Raw genomic sequence first — 17,998 nt, 5'->3', positions numbered from 1 at the left:
AAGGGGCAGAAAGCAAATGGAGCCCGCTGAGAAGATGCCTAAGAAACTTTTGACTAACCTTACTTTTGCTAATATGCTAACAGTTCTGCATACTTTAACTTCCTTTCAAAAGCTTCCTCCATTGCATCTTCAAAGGGAATAGTCATCTTCACTTGGGTCCAAGTGCCCACAGGGACCCAGGTTTGAGTCCAACCTGCGGTCATTTCCCTATCCCACCTCTCTCTCTCTCTCTCTCTGTTTTAAAAAGGGAATACTTAGCTTGGCTTGCCCGTGCTTTGCCCCATCTTCCTGAATTTGCCCAATGTCTATTACTGCACTACTACTTTCTGCACAAAAGAAACACGACTTTCCCTGTCAAATTTGAACTTGAATTTCCCCATGGGGATCAATAAAGTATCGATCTATCTATCTATCTATCTATCTATCTATCTTTCTATCTATCTATCTAAATGTCATTATGTGTCCAGGTAGCGGCCCTGGGTTTTACAACCAGATAGAATATTAAAGAGCCAGGTTCATGCTACCAGCTTCCATCTTCACCAACCCATTTACTGTGGTTCTGTGGAGTAGGAAGAACATCATAAGTGGCTCCTACAATGAATTCATTGTGGTTAGCATCCATGGCTCATAGTTCTCTCCAGCTGATCTTCCTCTTCTCAATATCAAGCCAGTTAATCCAATGCCAGTGTTTTGCTTGAGACACCACTGTTGTTCATCAAGCTTCCTCTTTTTGAATTGCAAACAAAGTCAGTTACCATCTGTCACTTCTCCTGTGCTGTAGCATTGCCCAATGCTTTACCCATAGAACCCATATTCAAGATTGATGTAATACAGTACATCAATATGTCAATACAACTATATGTATATGTCAGGCCTATAGGCCTATGTGCAATCAACTATATGTACTGTAATTTGTAGGGGGATAGGGAGAAACAGATAAAGAAAAGAAGAAGGAAAGTAAAAGGATATGAATTGTAATCAAATGATTTTGATGGTCAATAAAACAAAACACACACAGTTCTACCATACAGAAATTTATTGTCTTCACAGGACATTACTGATTTGGTGGCTCTCTTTGATGTAGCAGTGGTTGTCTCCTCTCTTAGGCCTACTGTATGTGTGTGTGTGTGTGTGTGTGTGTGTGTGTGTGTGTGACTTCACTCCTCCAGACCTTCCAGCTCCCCCAGAGCATCTGTTAAACTGAAACAGATTTGCATATGTTATAAAGTTTCTTGATATTTAATACAATCTTTACCACAATATACATCATATGTCCATGTAATCATAAGGGCTAGGTTTAAAGTAAAGGTTAGTAATGTATCATAATGTGAACATTGCATATTAAAAGTCTTTATTTCTGAACATTATACCACTTTCAATAAAGTCCACTATCACGAAAGTGCCTATTTGGCACGGTAATGAGCCAGACATCTGAAACTAAGGATTAGAGCAGGGTTTCTGAAAGTGGCTGACGTGGCACTCTGTGGGCAATAAGGGGTTAAGGATTCCTATTGGAACCCCTGCAGGAAGCACAGAGCATATAAATCATCTAAAGGATGCACCTGCACATCTGTTGAAAAACAACAGTCAGTGAAAGACTTGCTGCTTTTGGTAAAGTTTTGGATTGCTGTCTGTTTGAGTTTGTTTAAGTAGATTAGGTTACTTTAGGAGAGTTCAAAAAGAGACTGTTGGATTTCTTTGGGACTGAGGACAGTGATCAGAAACAGGTGAGCCTAATAATAAGTGGATGTAACCAGCCAACTCACTTAAACTTGGACTTGCCCTTGCCCTGTTGTGGCTGAGAGGGCTGCTGAGGGGGAGGTGTGGTGTCTCCCCCGTCCAGAAGGTGGCGGTAGGTGGCGATCTCAGCCTCCAGCTTCATCTTCATGTTCAGGAGCGCCTCATAGTCCTGACCCTGCTGCTTGACGTTCGTCCTCAGCTGTGCCAGTTCTGCCTCCAGCTGACGGAGGACGTCGTTATACTTCTCCATATCTGCATTGGAGCGCAGCTCGGTGTTCCGCAGTGTGTCGTCAAGAGATGCTTTCTACAGTCACAACACATGGAAGACAATACTATAATGTTGTACCAACTTTAAAGGCGCTGTTCCTAATCCGGACACAAGGTTGTTGATATTACAAGGGCAACAAGGTTGTTGATAAACAGCCTATTACAGCATTCCCTTCTGGGAATGTTACTGATGGCTGGAAAAAAGAATGACTGTCCGAGCCACTTTCTTTGTTTCCCATTCACTGGGCCAATACTGTTCCCTAACAAAACACAGTTTTGTGAGGTTTTTGAGAGCACATAGTGTAATGTACAGACACCTACAGAAAAGTGAGAAGAATGTTACGGATTGTGAAGTGTGATGGATCACAGCCAATTTCGCGTTTAGAAAGCTCATAAAGTATGACATTTAATATGTTTGACATATACTGTACTGCAGTAAACCACATTAACACAGAAAACCTTCCACAATGGGCTGATCATGTATCCATATCCAATGTGTGTGTGTGTGAGTGTGTGTGTGTGTGTGTGTGTGTGTGTGTGTGTGTGTGTGTGTGTGTGTGTGTGTGTGCGCGTGTGTGTGAGTGAGTGTGTGTGTGTGTGTGTGTGATTGTGTGGGAAACTCTCTCTTGTTAAACCCCTAGAGGTTTTTTTCTTCTGTGCACATCACCTTTTGTTAGAGTGCCTCCCTTGTCTTCTTTTGTTTTATGTGTCACTCAGAAAAATAAAGGTGTGGGAGTGGGAGTGTGTATATGTGTGTGTATTTGTACCAGGCTCTGTTGTGACGCCAGCTCAATCTCCAGCGTCTGTATTTGCCTCCTCAGGTCATTCTTCTCCATCTGTGCTCCCTGTAGAGCCTCTGTGTTTTGGGTGACCTGAACCTGCACGTCGGATATCTGAGATCGAGAAGCATAGGACAAGTGACAAAGAGAAATGGTGAGAAAGGGTCCAGGAGAAAGGGTTTAAAAGCGATTGAACATGATGTTTTATGCCAGAAGATATTAGAATGAAACACAACACTGTGAAAAGAGAGCAAACATTGTGTGTGTGTGTGTGTTTGTGTGTGAGTGAGGGTACGTGTCGTGTGCATATGCGTATGCGTACCTGATCAGTATGTGTATGTGTATGTGTATGTGTATGTGTATGTGTATGTTTGTCTCATATCCACCTGGTTCTCATGCCACATCTTCAGCTCCTCTGCGTTTTTCAGGGCCATCTTCTCGTAGTTGGCTCTGATACCCTCCATGACCTGTGAGAGGTCCTGACCCTTTGGAGCGTCTACGTCCACCTGGACGCCTGACAGGGAGATCTGCCTCGTAAGGTCTGTTACTTCCTGTTGGATGCACAGGAAACATGGGTGAACATCTGAATAAACTGCTATTAATGTAATGTGTTGTTATTGTTGTTGTTGGATATACAGTGTACTGTATTACATTTATTGTACTACTACACCTCTTGAGATTAGGCAAGGAAAACTGGTCGGGCCAAAATATACTTAATATCTAGTGTATGCTGATGATGTTTCGACATTTATTTCTTTTAGCTTTTTAAATTCATGCTTTTACCAATAAAACAATATTACATTATATATTTACATAGATGAGACACTGTAGAGAAACATGGAATGAGTAGGAGAAAATGAGTTGGGTCAGGAAATGACAGCAAATCAGACCTAATCAGACCTGTAATCTCCAACCCTTAGACATGCTATTATTAGCATCTGGCTCCACAACATAAGCTATGCAAATACGTAAGCAATGTAATACTTTGTTGAGGTACTCGGATAGTGAAGATATTCCAAATGAAAGTCAAGTGACACATTTGTACCAGTAAGAGGGTTTATATCGCCTAGAGTGTTATGACTCACATTGTCATGATTCTTCTGGAGGAAGGCCAGTTCCTCTCTCACGGACTCGATCTCGCTCTCGATGTTCATGCGGCCAAGGTTTGTGTCGTCAATCACTTTCTTCAGCCCAGCAATGTCTCCCTCCACAGACTGACGAATGGCCAGCTCAGATTCATACCTGACACACACAAAACACATACTCAGTGTATCTGCACAATGGGAACACATACACAAACGGAGGCACTGTACATGCATGATAAAGGACATATAGGAACAGTATACATGGTACAGTTTGTGCAGGTTATAGTATATGTACAACTACTACACAACCAGATAAGAATAACTACCGGTAGAATTCAAATTAATTCATTAATCAATTAATTCATATCGCTGTACAATTTGAATGTGCACGGCATTGCCTCTCAGACGACGTGTGTCTCCTTTCCCAGCACACTAGAGAGATCATGTCTGCAATTAGTTTTTACTGTATACAGTATGGTCTCTAAGCATTCAGAGCATACATGCAAATACATATTGTACAAATGCATGGTTAGGGACAAGGTTAGAGAACAATATATTTGAATGGTGAGAGACTCACTTGACTCTGAAGTCATCCGTAGCAAGCCTGGCATTGTCTATCTGCAGCACCAGTCGAGCGTTATCCACAGTCATATCAAACACCTACACAACACAGTCATAGTAACACAATATCAGCAATCTACACGCTTTCATTTAGGCATACAGTAATACATATGTCGTATAGATACACATATATACATATAGACATACATAAACATACATACATAAATCAATAATGATAAAACAGAAATGTTGTGTGGTTTACTTAATATAAGAAAAATATATGTATAATACTTTATTTTGAGGTTCATTCCATTCAATTGATCTAATTCACAACTATTTCAGTTATATAGAAGTGACCTTTTTTTTATTAATATTTCAAATAATTATAGTTTTGGAATGATTTGGAGTCTCTGTGTGTGAAACCAAGCAAATTGAATCCAAATCCATGATTACTTTATAAACTTGATTTTTCTCAAACGTTGACATGCTGCAATCTTAGGTTTATCTAAGTCCACCATAAAAGCACAGTAGTTCATATCCAAACCTACTAAAGAGGTAACAAAGGAAAGAGTTGCATAACTCTGAAAACAGTGCAACTTTAAAACTGGTTTCCAGAAGTTCCTCTTAGAGATCAGATGACCAGCTGCATGGATGTGTGTGTGTGTGTGTGTGTGTGTGTGTGTGTGTGTGTGTGTGTGTGTGTGTGTGTGTGTGTGTGTGTTCCACATCTGTTTGGCATTACTTCCCTTAGTCAGAACTTCCCTTCACTTAGTCAGAACTGCATTAAACAGACCTGGCAACACAGTAAATGTTTGAGGAGCATTTTAGGAACAACAACTTTGTTTGTGTCTCTGTCACCATGGTTACTCAACCGAGTGAAGAGGAAACTGACACATTTGTGAAAAGATAGGGAGGCAAATGAGAGAGGAGGAAGAGAGAAACTACAGGGAGTTACACAAAGGGGGACCAATGGCTGCCACACCCTACATTCACCAAAGAGGAAATGTGATAGTTCACAGCTAGCCATGGGGGGAATAACCATGCCAGTCTCAGAGACACATAATTTCTTGTTAAAGTGTGGGGAGTTTTTTGGGTTTGAAATTTGGTAGGACACCATGTGCTCTCATGCTCAATGTTGCTGCCCCATGAGATAGTTTTTCCTTCTTGCTTTCCACTATTCATGCATAACCACGCACACGCACACACACACACACACACACACACACACACACACACACACACACACATTCACACACATACCAACACAAAAGCAGTCATACAAACACACACAAACACTGAAACTGTCGTATTGTACATGCACACAAGTACATTTAGGACATTCAGGAATTCATACACAGACAAGCATACCCCCCCCCCACACACACACACATACACAAACAAACACATTTCTGCACCTGCTTCCTGAGGTCGTCCAGGATGACGTTGTAGCGGCTGTAGTCTCTGGTCTCCGGGCCACTCTTCTCCAGGACCTCGCGGATCTGGGCCTCTAGCTTGGCGTTCCCCTGCTCCAGGCTGCGCACCTTCTCCAGGTAGGACGCCAGGCGGTCGTTCAGGTTCTGCATCTGGCCCTTCTCGTTGCCCGACGCCAGCCCCATGCCCCCCTGGAGGGAGGACGCCATCCCCCCTGCTCCCGGTGCCGAGCTCCGCTGGGTGAAGGCTGAGGAGGCCTTGATCCCCCCGCCAGGGGCCCCAGAGCGGAGGCTGGAGGAGGAAGAGGAGGAGATCCGTGCGCCGAAGCCCCCTGCGCCTCCGTAGACGCTGGTAGCCCGATAAGCCGGAGCTGAATGCCCGTAAGACATACGTTCGGACCTGTAGCTCATGGTGGCAGTGGTGGTTGAGAAGTGGACAGAATGCGTGAGGAGAGAGAGCGGCAGCAGAGGGTCACTCTAAAGCTGGGCTGCAGAGAGTAGGAGCGGTGTATGGGAAGGGCAGGGGTTTTATACTGGAGCATTCCCTCCCCACACCCACTACCCCCCGGCTCTCTCTCAGTCTCCTCCCCTCCCTCTCTCTCTCTTGTTCTCTCTCTCTCTCTCTTCCGCCAAAATACTCACAAACTGCCCTGTTGCCAAGACAACAACTGCCCAGAGTCTCAGAGTTTGGTGTCTCCCCCTCCTGATATCCCAGAGTGCCTCTCATGGCCCATTCCTGTCTCAACTCTCTGGAGAGGTTAGGAAAATTACTGGTGGTCTAAAAACTCCATAGCCTTAGGCTGGACGCAGCAAGAAGAGGTGACCACATGGACATGTGTGTTATAAAAACTTGAGGACAAGCTCACTGTCTCTGTCTATGTCATTTATGCAAGTATGTAGATGTTAGCTTCCCTCACTGAACTTAAAACTTATTATGTAGGAGAGAGGCTGCAAGAGTTTGTAACAGGTCTCTTAAAATTGATTTACAGTACTTTCTCTGCAGTGTGTGTGTGTATTTACGGTAATATAATTATAAATAACATCACAAACACATTGTTCTTTTTCTGGCATTGACCTTAATTGTTCCTTTGAATTCTATTTTTTTTCTTCAAAATTTCCAATTGCACTGAGGTTAGCCACCAAGTCTACCATTTGCTTGCATGCACTCACACACACGCACATGCACACGCACACGCACACGCACACACACAGTTAGTGACTCATACCCCTTGTGCTCATGCCATTTGTGAAAGTAATACTGAGTAGCCTACAGACACACACGCAATCAAACTCACACTTTACTGACTGTACCCATATCCCCACTGTTTGCCAACCTTACAGAGCACCAACACACATCACATGCTCTTTGTAACATGTCCCTCATAAAACATAGGCCACACTGTATACTGTAGACAGACATCACCCACACAAGCAGTCTCATATCAGGTTTTCATTATTAGCTTTTCATCACAGAAATCACCCACAGCTGTGTCACAGTTCCTGTGGCATAACCATAGCAACGCCTAAAAGGCTTCTTGTAAATACTGCCATTCACATTACATGTTGGGAGTGTAGAACTTTTCAATAAATATGCAGATGCATTACAGTATTACAAGAAGGCTTGAATTTGACTTATCAACAACAGAACATTTCATTTTTTTGAATAACACAAAATAGTTTGAATGACAAATTACAAAAGACAATGTAAAGAGAAAATAGCACACATAATGTGCTTAGTAAAGCATTCCAGGAAGACCACTTTTGACTCCTCCCACCCAGAGCCGGGCTCTGCTCCCACCCATCTAACGGTCCCCACAAACTGACCTTCAATCCCTGTGCCCCCTATCTCCTCCTTGTCTCCATGGTTCTATACCATTACATCACAACAAGCCTTCTTCCTAAAACTCGTCATGTGTTAAACAGAACCTCACAATACTGAGACATGGCACTGTTAGTCCCAGTGCTACACCCAGTTATTTAGATTTAGAACCTGAAAAACTGCACAGCTATTCTTTTTGCGCTTCGTTCAAAGAGCAAGCTAACCCTGCATACCTCTAATTCTGTAATACATTGTGTCAATAAATTCCCTGAATCTTGAATCTTGTCATCGAGTCTGCATTGGATTTAGTATCTAAATAGATAAGCAGCACAAAGAGGTACAAACTGCAAGAGTTCAGAAGAGTGAGGGAAAGATAGGGAGAGCAGAGAGAGGGGGAAGACGACTGGGCAGAAAGAGCCATTTTTTCCACACCACAGGAATTCCAGCTGCCTTCCCCCACTTCAGCCCACTTTAACATCAGTGCCGTGATGTCAGCTGAAGAATTTGCTGTCTGTCTGGGGCGACCCTTTTGGAGAAGATAGATGTCCGTTTGTGTATTGAGATGTAGTACAAGGAGGATTATACCAAACACACATTGTGGGTGCATTTTTTCTAACTTTTCTTACGTTTAAGTTCATCTTTAATTCAATCTATCTATACTCAGCACAGAGTCAGTAATACGGTTATGGAATACAGATTTCAATAAAGTAATAATACTGGATGTCTGTACAGAAATGCAACTTAGATGATATGTTCTGAGAAATACAGTTCCACTGCGCTAACATAAGGCGAATTGATCATTCCCAGCTGAATCGCTGCTGGGTTTGGACAGTGGAATTACTTAATTAGCATTTTTTGAGGAATGAGGACAGATGTAAGCAATTTCCTCATGCTTCATAAACCATTAAACAAGAACTGGTCAATTATAAACTGGTAACATGCAAAAATGGACTGGCACAGTTACTTTAGTCCTTGGGCTCAAAGACAAGTGAACTGAACTCCTCCTTCAATGTGCTTTTAGACATTGTGGCTGTTGCTGGTTAAATTTTTAACTTTTTGATCCATTTTTCTTCTCTGTCTTTTGACTTGCACTTCTACAGTTGGGGGGCAATGAAATTACAATAAATACTAGTAGGGAAAGAAATCAAAAGCATGAGTCACACATCCTATTTTTCTTTTTTCCCCCAGCTGCGAACATTCCTGCCACATAATTTGATGATTCCCTCATGACCGTATGATAGTTCCCAGCTCCATGAGGAAGACGAGAATAAACACTTACTATTCAAAGCCATACATACTTTCATAAATGTCATTATGAAGTGATAAAGTATGAAAGGGTTGGCAATGAAACAGTTCACTGATTTATGTGGCCATTCACACAACAACTAGGGCTTTCAGGGGGCTTGGACACTGGACTATTACAACAATCTTATCAGAGACCAGTAGGCAAGGGTGCCTAAGGCTTTAGTTTCTGAGACTGGGGTAGGAGGCAGGGATGTGGTCAGTGCAAAACTGGGGTGTAGCTGGCGCAGAGAACAGGAAACTGTCATAGTTCAGGACATTAGTAGTGGCGGTAGGAGGCCAGGAAGGATGTAGGAGTTAATGTGAAATGTGAACCAAAGTGAGTGAATTTTTGAAAGAAGAATAGGATAGGAGGGAATCCTGATGACAATCACAATCAGACAACGGTGATTAAAATGGTGGGATTCACAAATTGCTGCTACTGAATGTGTGTTTTTTTTTTTTCAATCTTTGGATCTTCACCTTGTTATATTCTAAATGTCAATATAATAGGCAGTGACAGACCAAAGAAGGTCAATCTGCAGCTACATGAACACCCATGGCCAAAGCAAAGTTAACATGAAATTAGACATTTACTTGACACTCACCTATACTGTATAAAACCTTACACCATCAACCTTACACATCAACATTGATTCTCAGTGCATAGCAAAATAGAACCAATGAGGTTATAGAGGGTGCAAAGAACTTCAGAAAACCCAAAATGACAGGCCCAGAGATAAAGACTGAATGGAGAAGTGGGACAAAATGAGAAGAGAGAGACATGTTGGAAATATGTCTCCAAAATGAAACACAATGCATGTGTGTGTGGGACGGTACTCTAGAGGGTGCTGTTGCATTTGATAGGCCTAGGCCTACTGTCAAAATAATTACCCCACTGTTAATTTGCAGTTCTGGACTGATACACACACAAAACCATCTCTGGTGACACCTGTTGCCGTCCCATATTTAACCAAACAGCTCTCATCACTCTTGTGAATAGGTGGACTTCAGCAGGATAGGTCACATATTTTGATAGGCTTATTTTCAAAAATATTGTCAAAATGTGTTACCCACTGTTAGATAGATAGATAGATAGATAGATAGATAGATAGATACTTTATTAATCCCCAGGGGAAATTCACGGTCTCAGCAGCATACAGACAACACAAACACATTCTTTAACAGCAGAAAGAGTTAGAGAGAATTAAAGTATATAATATAAAAACACAACTAAGCAAAGGACAGTAGAAGATAAAGAATATGCTAAATATACTAAAATACAAATGATACTAACTAACACTTAATCTAAATCAATTCTAAAAACAGTATCCACATAGTGGTGATTAATCAATCAGAGGCGCTTGCAATGACTGAGGCAGGGACTGAGCCTGTGATTCTCTGTGCATAGTAAGGTAAGGTAAGGTGCTCTGTGTGAATGAGTGTCATGGTGATAGTGCAATAGTGATAGTGGTCATGGTGATAGTGCGAATGAGTAAGTACAACAGTGCAACAATGCAGAAATAAAGTAAAGTAAAGTCTATATATCTATATATTTAACTATTTTAAGAAAAGGTATAAGTGTGGCCACAGTTCGGCTGTGGCATGGAGGGAGGGGTTATGCATATGTGCTAATGTGCTAATATAGCACGCAAACAGTGAGGCAGAAAGACAGTGGTAAAAGTGGCTAGTGGACAGACAGTATCCAAACATGGAGGGGGTGAAGAGGCAGACAGACTATGCAGAGAAGTCTATCTCTCCTCTTCCCTTAAGTGAAGCATTGAACAGTTCAATGGCCCTGGGGACAAATTACTTTCTCAGTCTGTCTGTTGTGCAAGGCAGTGAGCGAAGTCTCCAGCTGATCAGGCTTCTGCTTAACAATAGTGCTGTGGAGTGGGTGACACTAATTGTCCAGGATGTTGATCAGTTTGTTCAGGGTCCTTTTGTCAGATAGTGAAGTGATGCACTCCAGTTCAGCTCCCACTACAGAGCCAGCTTTCCTTACCAGCCTGTCAATTCGCCCCGCATCCTTCTTCCTTGTGCTTCCTCCCAGGGATGGATTACTGCACAGGCCTACTGGGCCCAGGCCCAGGGGCCCAAGGGGTCAGGGGGCCCTGAAGCCCAAGCCTTTGCATGGAATCATTGCCTCAATATCAACAAATCAGGATGTAGGCTATGAATCTGATTGAATTTAGTATTGGCCATCCCCAAACCCCCTCTCCTACATATACAACAATTATTGGGGGGCCCTTAATACATCTGGGCCCAGGGGCCCGAAAGTTCATAATCCGCCCATGCTTCCTCCCCAACATACTACTGCATAGAAGAGGACGCTGGCAACAACAGACTGGTAGAACATGAGGAGCTTGCTGCACACATTGAAGGACTGCAGCCTCCTCAGGAAGTACAGCCTGCTCTGCCCTTTCTTGTAGAGTGCATCAGTGTTGGCTGACCAGTCCTGTTTATTGTCCAGGTGGAGACCCAGATACTTGTAGGTGCTAACCACCTCCACATTGACCCCATCAATGTGGACTGGTAGCAGAGTGGGCTTAGACCTGCGGAAATCCACCACCATCTCCTTGGTCTTTGAAGTGTTGAGTTGAAGATGATTGAGTTTGCACCATTGCACAAAGTCCTCCACCAGGCTCCTGTACTCCTCCTCCTGCCCGTTCCTGATACACCCCACAATTGCAGTATCATCAGAAAACTTCTGCATGTGGCATGACTCGGTGTTGTAGCAGAAGTCAGATGTGTACAGGGTGAACAGGACTGGAGAGAGCACCGTTCCCTGGCGCTCCGGTGCTGCTGATCACAGTGTCAGAGAGACAGTTCTTCAGTCTGACGAACTGTGGTCGCTCGGTCAGGTAATCAGTAATCCAGGTTACCAGGTGAGCGTCCACACCCATCTGCAATCTCCCAATCTGAGGGGTTGGATGGTGTTAAAAGCACTTGAGAAATCAAAGAACATGTTAATCAGCCATAGCCTAGACTCCAATGCAACACTGCCCTCCAGTGTCACAAAATTCGACAGTTTCATCTGGTGATAGCTCCTCTGCCTTTGAAGCTGTAGCCTACGACGGTGAGAATAAATTAGCCTAATTCAAACCCCTGCTGTAATGCAATGCAGCATTTCATGTCCAAAATTGTGCATTTCCTGCATATGACCAGTACATAATTCCTCCAATTGCTTTGACACTTTAGTGCATTTATTTTTTGTGAAGAAAGAAAAATGAGGTTTGCTTTTGAAAATGTTACTTCGAACACACTGTCAGGTTACTCGATTTACTAGTGCTAAATCTATTTGCCAGACCAGTGTATCTTCGCAGATGTTTTTTCATCTGTTTTCACTGTTGTCGCGTGTGTGTATCTTTGGTGTATCCTAGCAACTCGGCGACAGGAAGTTTGATTTCATCCCCCTGCGTAAAAGTCCTGTTTTTATTAGTATTAGTAATATTATCTGGGTGTTTATAATATATCCATTATCTGATTTTCATGACTGCAAAGATACATTTTAAAACAACTTAACAGAATCGTGTTCAACAAAATTGCATATCGCTAAGCATTTGGTCACAACTGTTAGTATGCCGCATAAAGTTACTTGACAGGCGAGAAGGAAGTTGATAGCTAACAAGATATGTTAGCAAGGGAACTTTAGAGCTAGTAACAGCGTATAATCTTCAAACAGTGGGAGTTGTTGTCCTGTCAGTAAACTTCACTGTAGTTTGCTAGCAAGCTAAGGTAGGATAACGTTATTTTATTAATGATGGTAACTTCCATTATATTTCTGTGATCGTTGTCTGCATATGCTTAGCTGGAGTTGTCAGATGTGTGGTTGCATTAGCCTTGGGTTTATCATATCAGTGCCATAAATTCTGTTACCACCATCTAGCCTAGTTAACGACAGCTAAGCTAAGCACCACTGTGCTAAGTCAGCTACCTTTGTAAACAAAAGACCCACTTTAGTCAGTCGCAGTCTCATAATTATGTCTTTATTCCTCCAAGTTGTATTACAACAGAAAACGTTTCACTGATGGTAAAGTCAAGAAATAAATGAATGCTTTTTGATGACTGTCAGATTGTGTTAACGTTAGTTTTACTCTGGTTGAACACGGCTAAAATGAATCTAGATAGATAGATAGATAGATACTTTATTGATCCCCATTCTAATCTGCTGAATGTAGGAGAAGAATTAATGGATTTGGCTAGTTTACAATGTATTGTGTTAGGTTGAATGTTTCATTCTAACATCTATTTTTTCATTTGTAGGCAGGTTCGTCATGACATATTGTAACATCGTTACTGGAGCTGCACTTCTAATGATTTCGGAAAACATTTTAATAAAGGTGTGTAAGCTGCATCCTTATAAATAAGTAGATGCTCTTTCATGTAGCAAGGATACAGTTCTCTATATTCATCTTTGCTAACGTGTGTGTCATTTAGTTATTCTCATGTGTATTGTTTATCATTTCGTTAAAAAGAAAAAGCTACAGGCATGTATGTAGGAATCGGTCTTGTGTGGTCTTAAGGGGCTCTCAGCTTGTTACATATGCTTGAACATGCATATTCAACACGCCAACCTCTATCAAGTCTAACTGTCTTTGCCATGGTATTTTTTAGGCTGTTCTACAGAACTCCATCACTTGCTGTGGGTCCATGCTGAGAAGCAATGAAAGCTGTATGAATGCCACTCATTGTGATTCAGGTACTGCTCTTTTGTTACAGACACCATAACCTGTGTAATGAGTGTGTTGTATGGTGTAGTGGTAAGCTTTGTCTGTGGTAAGGTACTGTTAGGGTCACTGTTTGTTTGTGTTGAGGGATAGAGCAGTAATCCTCATATGCCTTGTTTGGTTCTCTCAGGCTGCCATTTACACATTCTGGAGAACAATACCTCAGTGTGTTTATCGTGTGACTCAGCGGTTCCAGAGCAGGGCCCCCCTACATCCTGCAACCACAGTGAGTCTGGAACGGCACAGTTTAGGCCTAATCAGTGATCAAAACATTTTTTATTTACTCTAAGGCTTTCATGGGTTTTAAACGAACGAACAATTGCACATTAGTTATCATGGCTTGTCTTTGTTTTGTTTTTTTATTGGAACTTACAGCAAGAAGCAATGTTACCACAAAATCTACAATTATTAATCTTGGTAAGACATTTCTTACACTTTATTGTTCACACTAACGCAAAAATGAAAATAAAAGTTAACAAAAAAGTAATTAACAAAGATTGAACTAAAACCACACCCAAAAGCTATGTCCCATGTTTGATGCACTGAATTAGTGAAAAGTGTGTACGCGTGTAATGAATTTGTCGTGTGTGTGTGTGTTTCTGTGTGTGTGCACGCACATACAGTGTGTGCATGTGTGTTCATATGTGTAATGAGTTTGGTTGTGGAGCAGTCAGGTTTTTGTGTGTTTATCATGTATTTCAATGTGGATTAGGTGGGCCAGGTGTAGCAGCCTCTCTCCTCCTTGGCACGCTGTTGATCAGCCTCTTCCTGATCCTGTCGGTTGCCTCCTTCTTCTACCTCAAGCGCTCAAACCAGCTGCCTGGGGTTTTCTACAGACGCAACAAAGGTGACTTCACTAAAGAGAGAAATATCATTCTAAAATATCATTCTTAGATTAATGGTTGACTATTGCATAATGGGTACACAAATAGGCTTATTGAAGACTTGTTTGAGCTCAGTGGAGTTTTGTTTTTAATTTCAGCGGCATTCATATTCCAGCCCAGCGAAGCAGTGAGTAGCAGAACCTGTTTTCATTCTTTACAATTATTATAAACATGGAAATCACTCTGCTATGAGCCAGCAGTGACTAAAGCACCATACCAGTTGTCTAACCTGTCAGCAAATACCTAACACATTCTTTTCCTGTGATTCAAGGCGGTCATGATGCCTTCTGCTGGATCCTCAGGTAGGAAAAAAGTTTACTAACATCATTGCCCTCTTGTGGCCTCTTTGAAGCTGGAGTTGTACTGTAGCATTTGCATTGTACTGTAAATCAGGCCTAAATAGTTGAATACCTGCCCTAATATGACAATAGCTTTCTGAATGATTCTTTCAATGTACAGAACCTGTCCATTTAAATTAGACTGACATTTCCTAAAGACATGAACTAAACAATAATATGCCTACTTCGCAGTAAGGAAACCCAGATATGTGAGAAGGGAAAGACCCTCTGCTGCCTCAGCCCCGCACAGTGCAGCCATGTCCACCGGGCCGATCACTAGGATTCACGACGTGTGACCAGCCCACTGAAGTCTAATGGGAGGTCCTGATAGGAAGGAGCTCTCATTTCAGGGTTTTCTCAGAGAGATGTGTTCCTCTCTTGTCTAGTTGCTTTGTTGTCCTCATCACTGTTAAGAATGTCCCATTGGCACTTAATTTTGACCAAAACCTAAGCTAAGTCGTGGACCGGTTCTCATTGTCATGCTTGTGCTTGATTTTAACGGTCACAGATTCATAGGAGCTGGAGTTATTTATTGATATTTATAGTGTTTCCATTCCTGTCTATGTTTGTATGTCTAGAAGAAGCAACACCATTTGATTTGGGTTTGGGTTCAGTTGTTGCATGTTGAGCTATTTATCTTGTGATTAGCAAGTGATTGTGTTTCTGTCAGTAGCTTATTGTAACCTTTTGTTGTATATTTTGTTTTTGTAGCAGTAAACCAAAATTAGTTATAGTACCAAGTTTGCACATTTGAATCACATATGCACTGAAGTGACCAAAAACTGTCCCTCTGCACTGGATAACAAGAAATCTCCATAGACCAATCATGAATGCTCATAGTGCAGTGGGCAAAATGACAAATTATGGCCAAAATAGACAAAAAAATCAGTCTTGATGGAAAGATTCCATACATGCATGGGTCTGAGTGGCAATTGAAATGAACACGTTTCACATGTATGCCCATAAGCATGCGATTCCAGGTGGGAGCAGGGAGAATGCTATCTCTTTCTTCCACTGTATCTTTAGCATTTAGTCCTACCCAGATGTGCCTATATTATTAAGCCATTACATGTCCACACCAGCCTTACATGCATTTGAAGAAAGGTCTGCTTTTCTCAACTTGGGCTGCCTAGTCAGATTGCCTAAAACCTTTGACATATAACAATGACCAGTGCCCCCCTCCCCCCCAGCTTAATATCTCCATAATCTTGAAGGCATTTTGTCAAAGAGCTGTCAGTCTCATATGAATGATGTCTATCAGATGGCTTTTTTTATTTGTTGTTAATTGAAAATAGCACTTTTAATGAATGCCAACCCTGTGCCAATGAAGGTGATATGCACTGTTTGACAACTTCATGGAAGGGTTGAGTAGGCTCCCGGTGCGAGTACTCCTTGTGTTTGAGTAGGCTCCCGGTGCGAGTACTCCTTGTGTTTGAGTAGGCTCCCAATGCGAGTTCTCCTTGTGTTTGAGTAGGCTCCCAGTGTGAGTACTCCTTGTGTTTGTATACAGAATCATTTTTCTTAATTCTTTTTTTTTTTTTTTTTTAATCTTTGAAATGTGATGATCAGCCTGTTATGTTTGGTTCACTCAGTTGTTTTTCTCGTTAAGTTACGTATTTTTATCAATAGCATGAACAGGATGTACCAACCAAACTTTACAGATTGCTTTTCACCAACATTTAGTTTGTATCTCGTTGATCTTTATCTTAGCTGTTGTACAGCCATTAGGAATCTTGTACAATTGTACATAGTCTTTTTTTAAATGCGGTGAAGTATGGGTTTCATTTTTAATGTCTTTAATTTTGTATGCTTAAATGCTGATTATGTGGATCATTATATGACAGAAGATTGTCACTAGCAAGGTATGACAAATAAAATTCTTCCATGATAATGTGGTGTATTCTGTCCATTACATTTGTATGCCTTTCTTGCAAAAGTTGCATTTTAGGAAGGACATGGCTTTAATGTTTGACAAGGTCACTCTTATTGCCGAAGCCGTTATTGTACAATAAATTCGGACATACACACATCAATAGATTTTCATAAGAATAATCTCTCTCTCTCTCTCTCTGCCTTGAAATGGTCATTTTGGCTCGGACTGAATAATAGTTAATAAACAACCCACAGTAACTGGAATAGACGTCAGATTAGAGATGTTGATTATTTACAGACCCGCCCTAGTGATCCACTAACAGGAGAACGATTTACTTCCTTTAGCTGAGATGCCCATGAATCATAAAACAGGACAATATCAACACAGCCACCCAGACAAAAGTTCTCCCACAGTGACACGCTTCTCTGTATCAATGTTCAAACAATGACAATGGTGAAAGACTTTGTATTTTGGAAGCAATTTTCATTCATTGAATCCAAAAGGTTAATAATTACCAGCAAGAATTCTTTCCTTAAATGAATTACACTTTTAATTACGGAGTAAGACTATTTTTTAGATCTGCTTCCTTTTACCTTCCAGGGGAATGCATGGGGCATTATTTATTTATTATGACCGCCGCTATATAGCGGTCATATAATGATTGTCAAAGTTTTTTTTTTCCCCCCGTCATCTACTTCCTGAATTTTTGGTCAATGATACCCGGGACACCGAAACACCGGTGCACATGAAATTTGGTGGGTATGTAGCCCCACTAGACTTTTACGGAAAAATTTTGTTTCGTCCCCGGGGGCCACCAACTGTTAGTTACAGTTTTGGCATAACTCCCTGATGCATTTTTGCATTTTGGCATATCTACGTTCCCGTCAAGGAATCAGGCCTGTTTCCGTTCCCATTTGACTCTAAGCCAGTGTTTCTCAAAGTCTGGTCCAGGGACCACTGGTGGTCCACAAGCTATCCCAAGTGGTCTGCGAGCAGACGTGATAAAATATAATATAGATGAGTATGTCACAAGGTAAAATCAAAGCCATTCAACAATGAAGAGAGTTCATGTGCCAGACTAGAAATGAATATCACTAATACGTTGGCAAGACGAAGAGAGTGCAATGATGACATTTGTGAATCCACTAACAGGGTGGGGAACAATGTGCTGGAAATATTTAGGACAAGCCAGACCTCAACGGTTTTACTGC

General features: G+C 41.7%; 2 protein-coding genes across 4 annotated transcripts; one reads left to right on the top strand and one right to left on the bottom strand.

Annotated features, from left to right (window-relative positions):
- Positions 1-1,021: 1,021 nt before the first annotated feature.
- krt18b (keratin 18b) lies at positions 1,022-6,374 on the bottom strand. Its single transcript, XM_042089576.1, has 7 exons — positions 5,848-6,374; positions 4,449-4,531; positions 3,872-4,028; positions 3,173-3,337; positions 2,775-2,900; positions 1,767-2,044; positions 1,022-1,200 (listed from the first exon to the last, which is right to left on the bottom strand). The coding sequence occupies exons 1-7, from the start codon at positions 6,271-6,273 to the stop codon at positions 1,158-1,160; spliced, it is 1,278 nt and encodes a 425-aa protein (XP_041945510.1). The 5' UTR covers positions 6,274-6,374; the 3' UTR covers positions 1,022-1,157.
- Positions 6,375-12,354: 5,980 nt separating this feature from the next.
- c4h1orf159 (chromosome 4 C1orf159 homolog) lies at positions 12,355-16,805 on the top strand. 3 transcript variants are annotated; one of them, XM_042088925.1, is made up of 9 exons: positions 12,355-12,700; positions 13,229-13,305; positions 13,580-13,664; positions 13,823-13,918; positions 14,068-14,109; positions 14,405-14,539; positions 14,675-14,703; positions 14,848-14,878; positions 15,107-16,805. In XM_042088925.1, the coding sequence occupies exons 2-9, from the start codon at positions 13,240-13,242 to the stop codon at positions 15,208-15,210; spliced, it is 588 nt and encodes a 195-aa protein (XP_041944859.1). In that variant the 5' UTR covers positions 12,355-12,700; positions 13,229-13,239; the 3' UTR covers positions 15,211-16,805. The 3 variants fall into 3 exon arrangements, with proteins under 3 accessions (XP_041944859.1, XP_041944861.1, XP_041944860.1); XM_042088927.1 differs by having other exon boundaries at positions 14,058-14,109; XM_042088926.1 differs by lacking the exon at positions 12,355-12,700 and adding an exon at positions 12,762-12,995.
- Positions 16,806-17,998: the final 1,193 nt, after the last annotated feature.

Source organism: Alosa sapidissima, chromosome 4, assembly GCF_018492685.1.
Source record: "Alosa sapidissima isolate fAloSap1 chromosome 4, fAloSap1.pri, whole genome shotgun sequence".
NCBI lineage: Eukaryota > Metazoa > Chordata > Actinopteri > Clupeiformes > Clupeidae > Alosa > Alosa sapidissima.
Note: the sequence above shows the minus strand (reverse complement) of the source record. Positions and strands in the feature narration are given on the sequence as shown.

Coding starts and splice junctions, on each gene's coding strand:
- c4h1orf159 (XM_042088925.1), top strand. CDS start 13,240: ATGACATATTGTAACATCGTTACTGGAGCTGCACTTCTAATGATTTCG. Junction 13,665..13,822: donor TGCCACTCATTGTGATTCAG/GTACTGCTCTTT, acceptor TGGTTCTCTCAG/GCTGCCATTTACACATTCTG. Junction 14,110..14,404: donor ATCTACAATTATTAATCTTG/GTAAGACATTTC, acceptor AATGTGGATTAG/GTGGGCCAGGTGTAGCAGCC.
- krt18b (XM_042089576.1), bottom strand. CDS start 6,273: ATGAGCTACAGGTCCGAACGTATGTCTTACGGGCATTCAGCTCCGGCT. Junction 4,029..4,448: donor ACGGATGACTTCAGAGTCAA/GTGAGTCTCTCA, acceptor TGTGTGTGTCAG/GTATGAATCTGAGCTGGCCA. Junction 3,338..3,871: donor TCCAGAAGAATCATGACAAT/GTGAGTCATAAC, acceptor TGCATCCAACAG/GAAGTAACAGACCTTACGAG.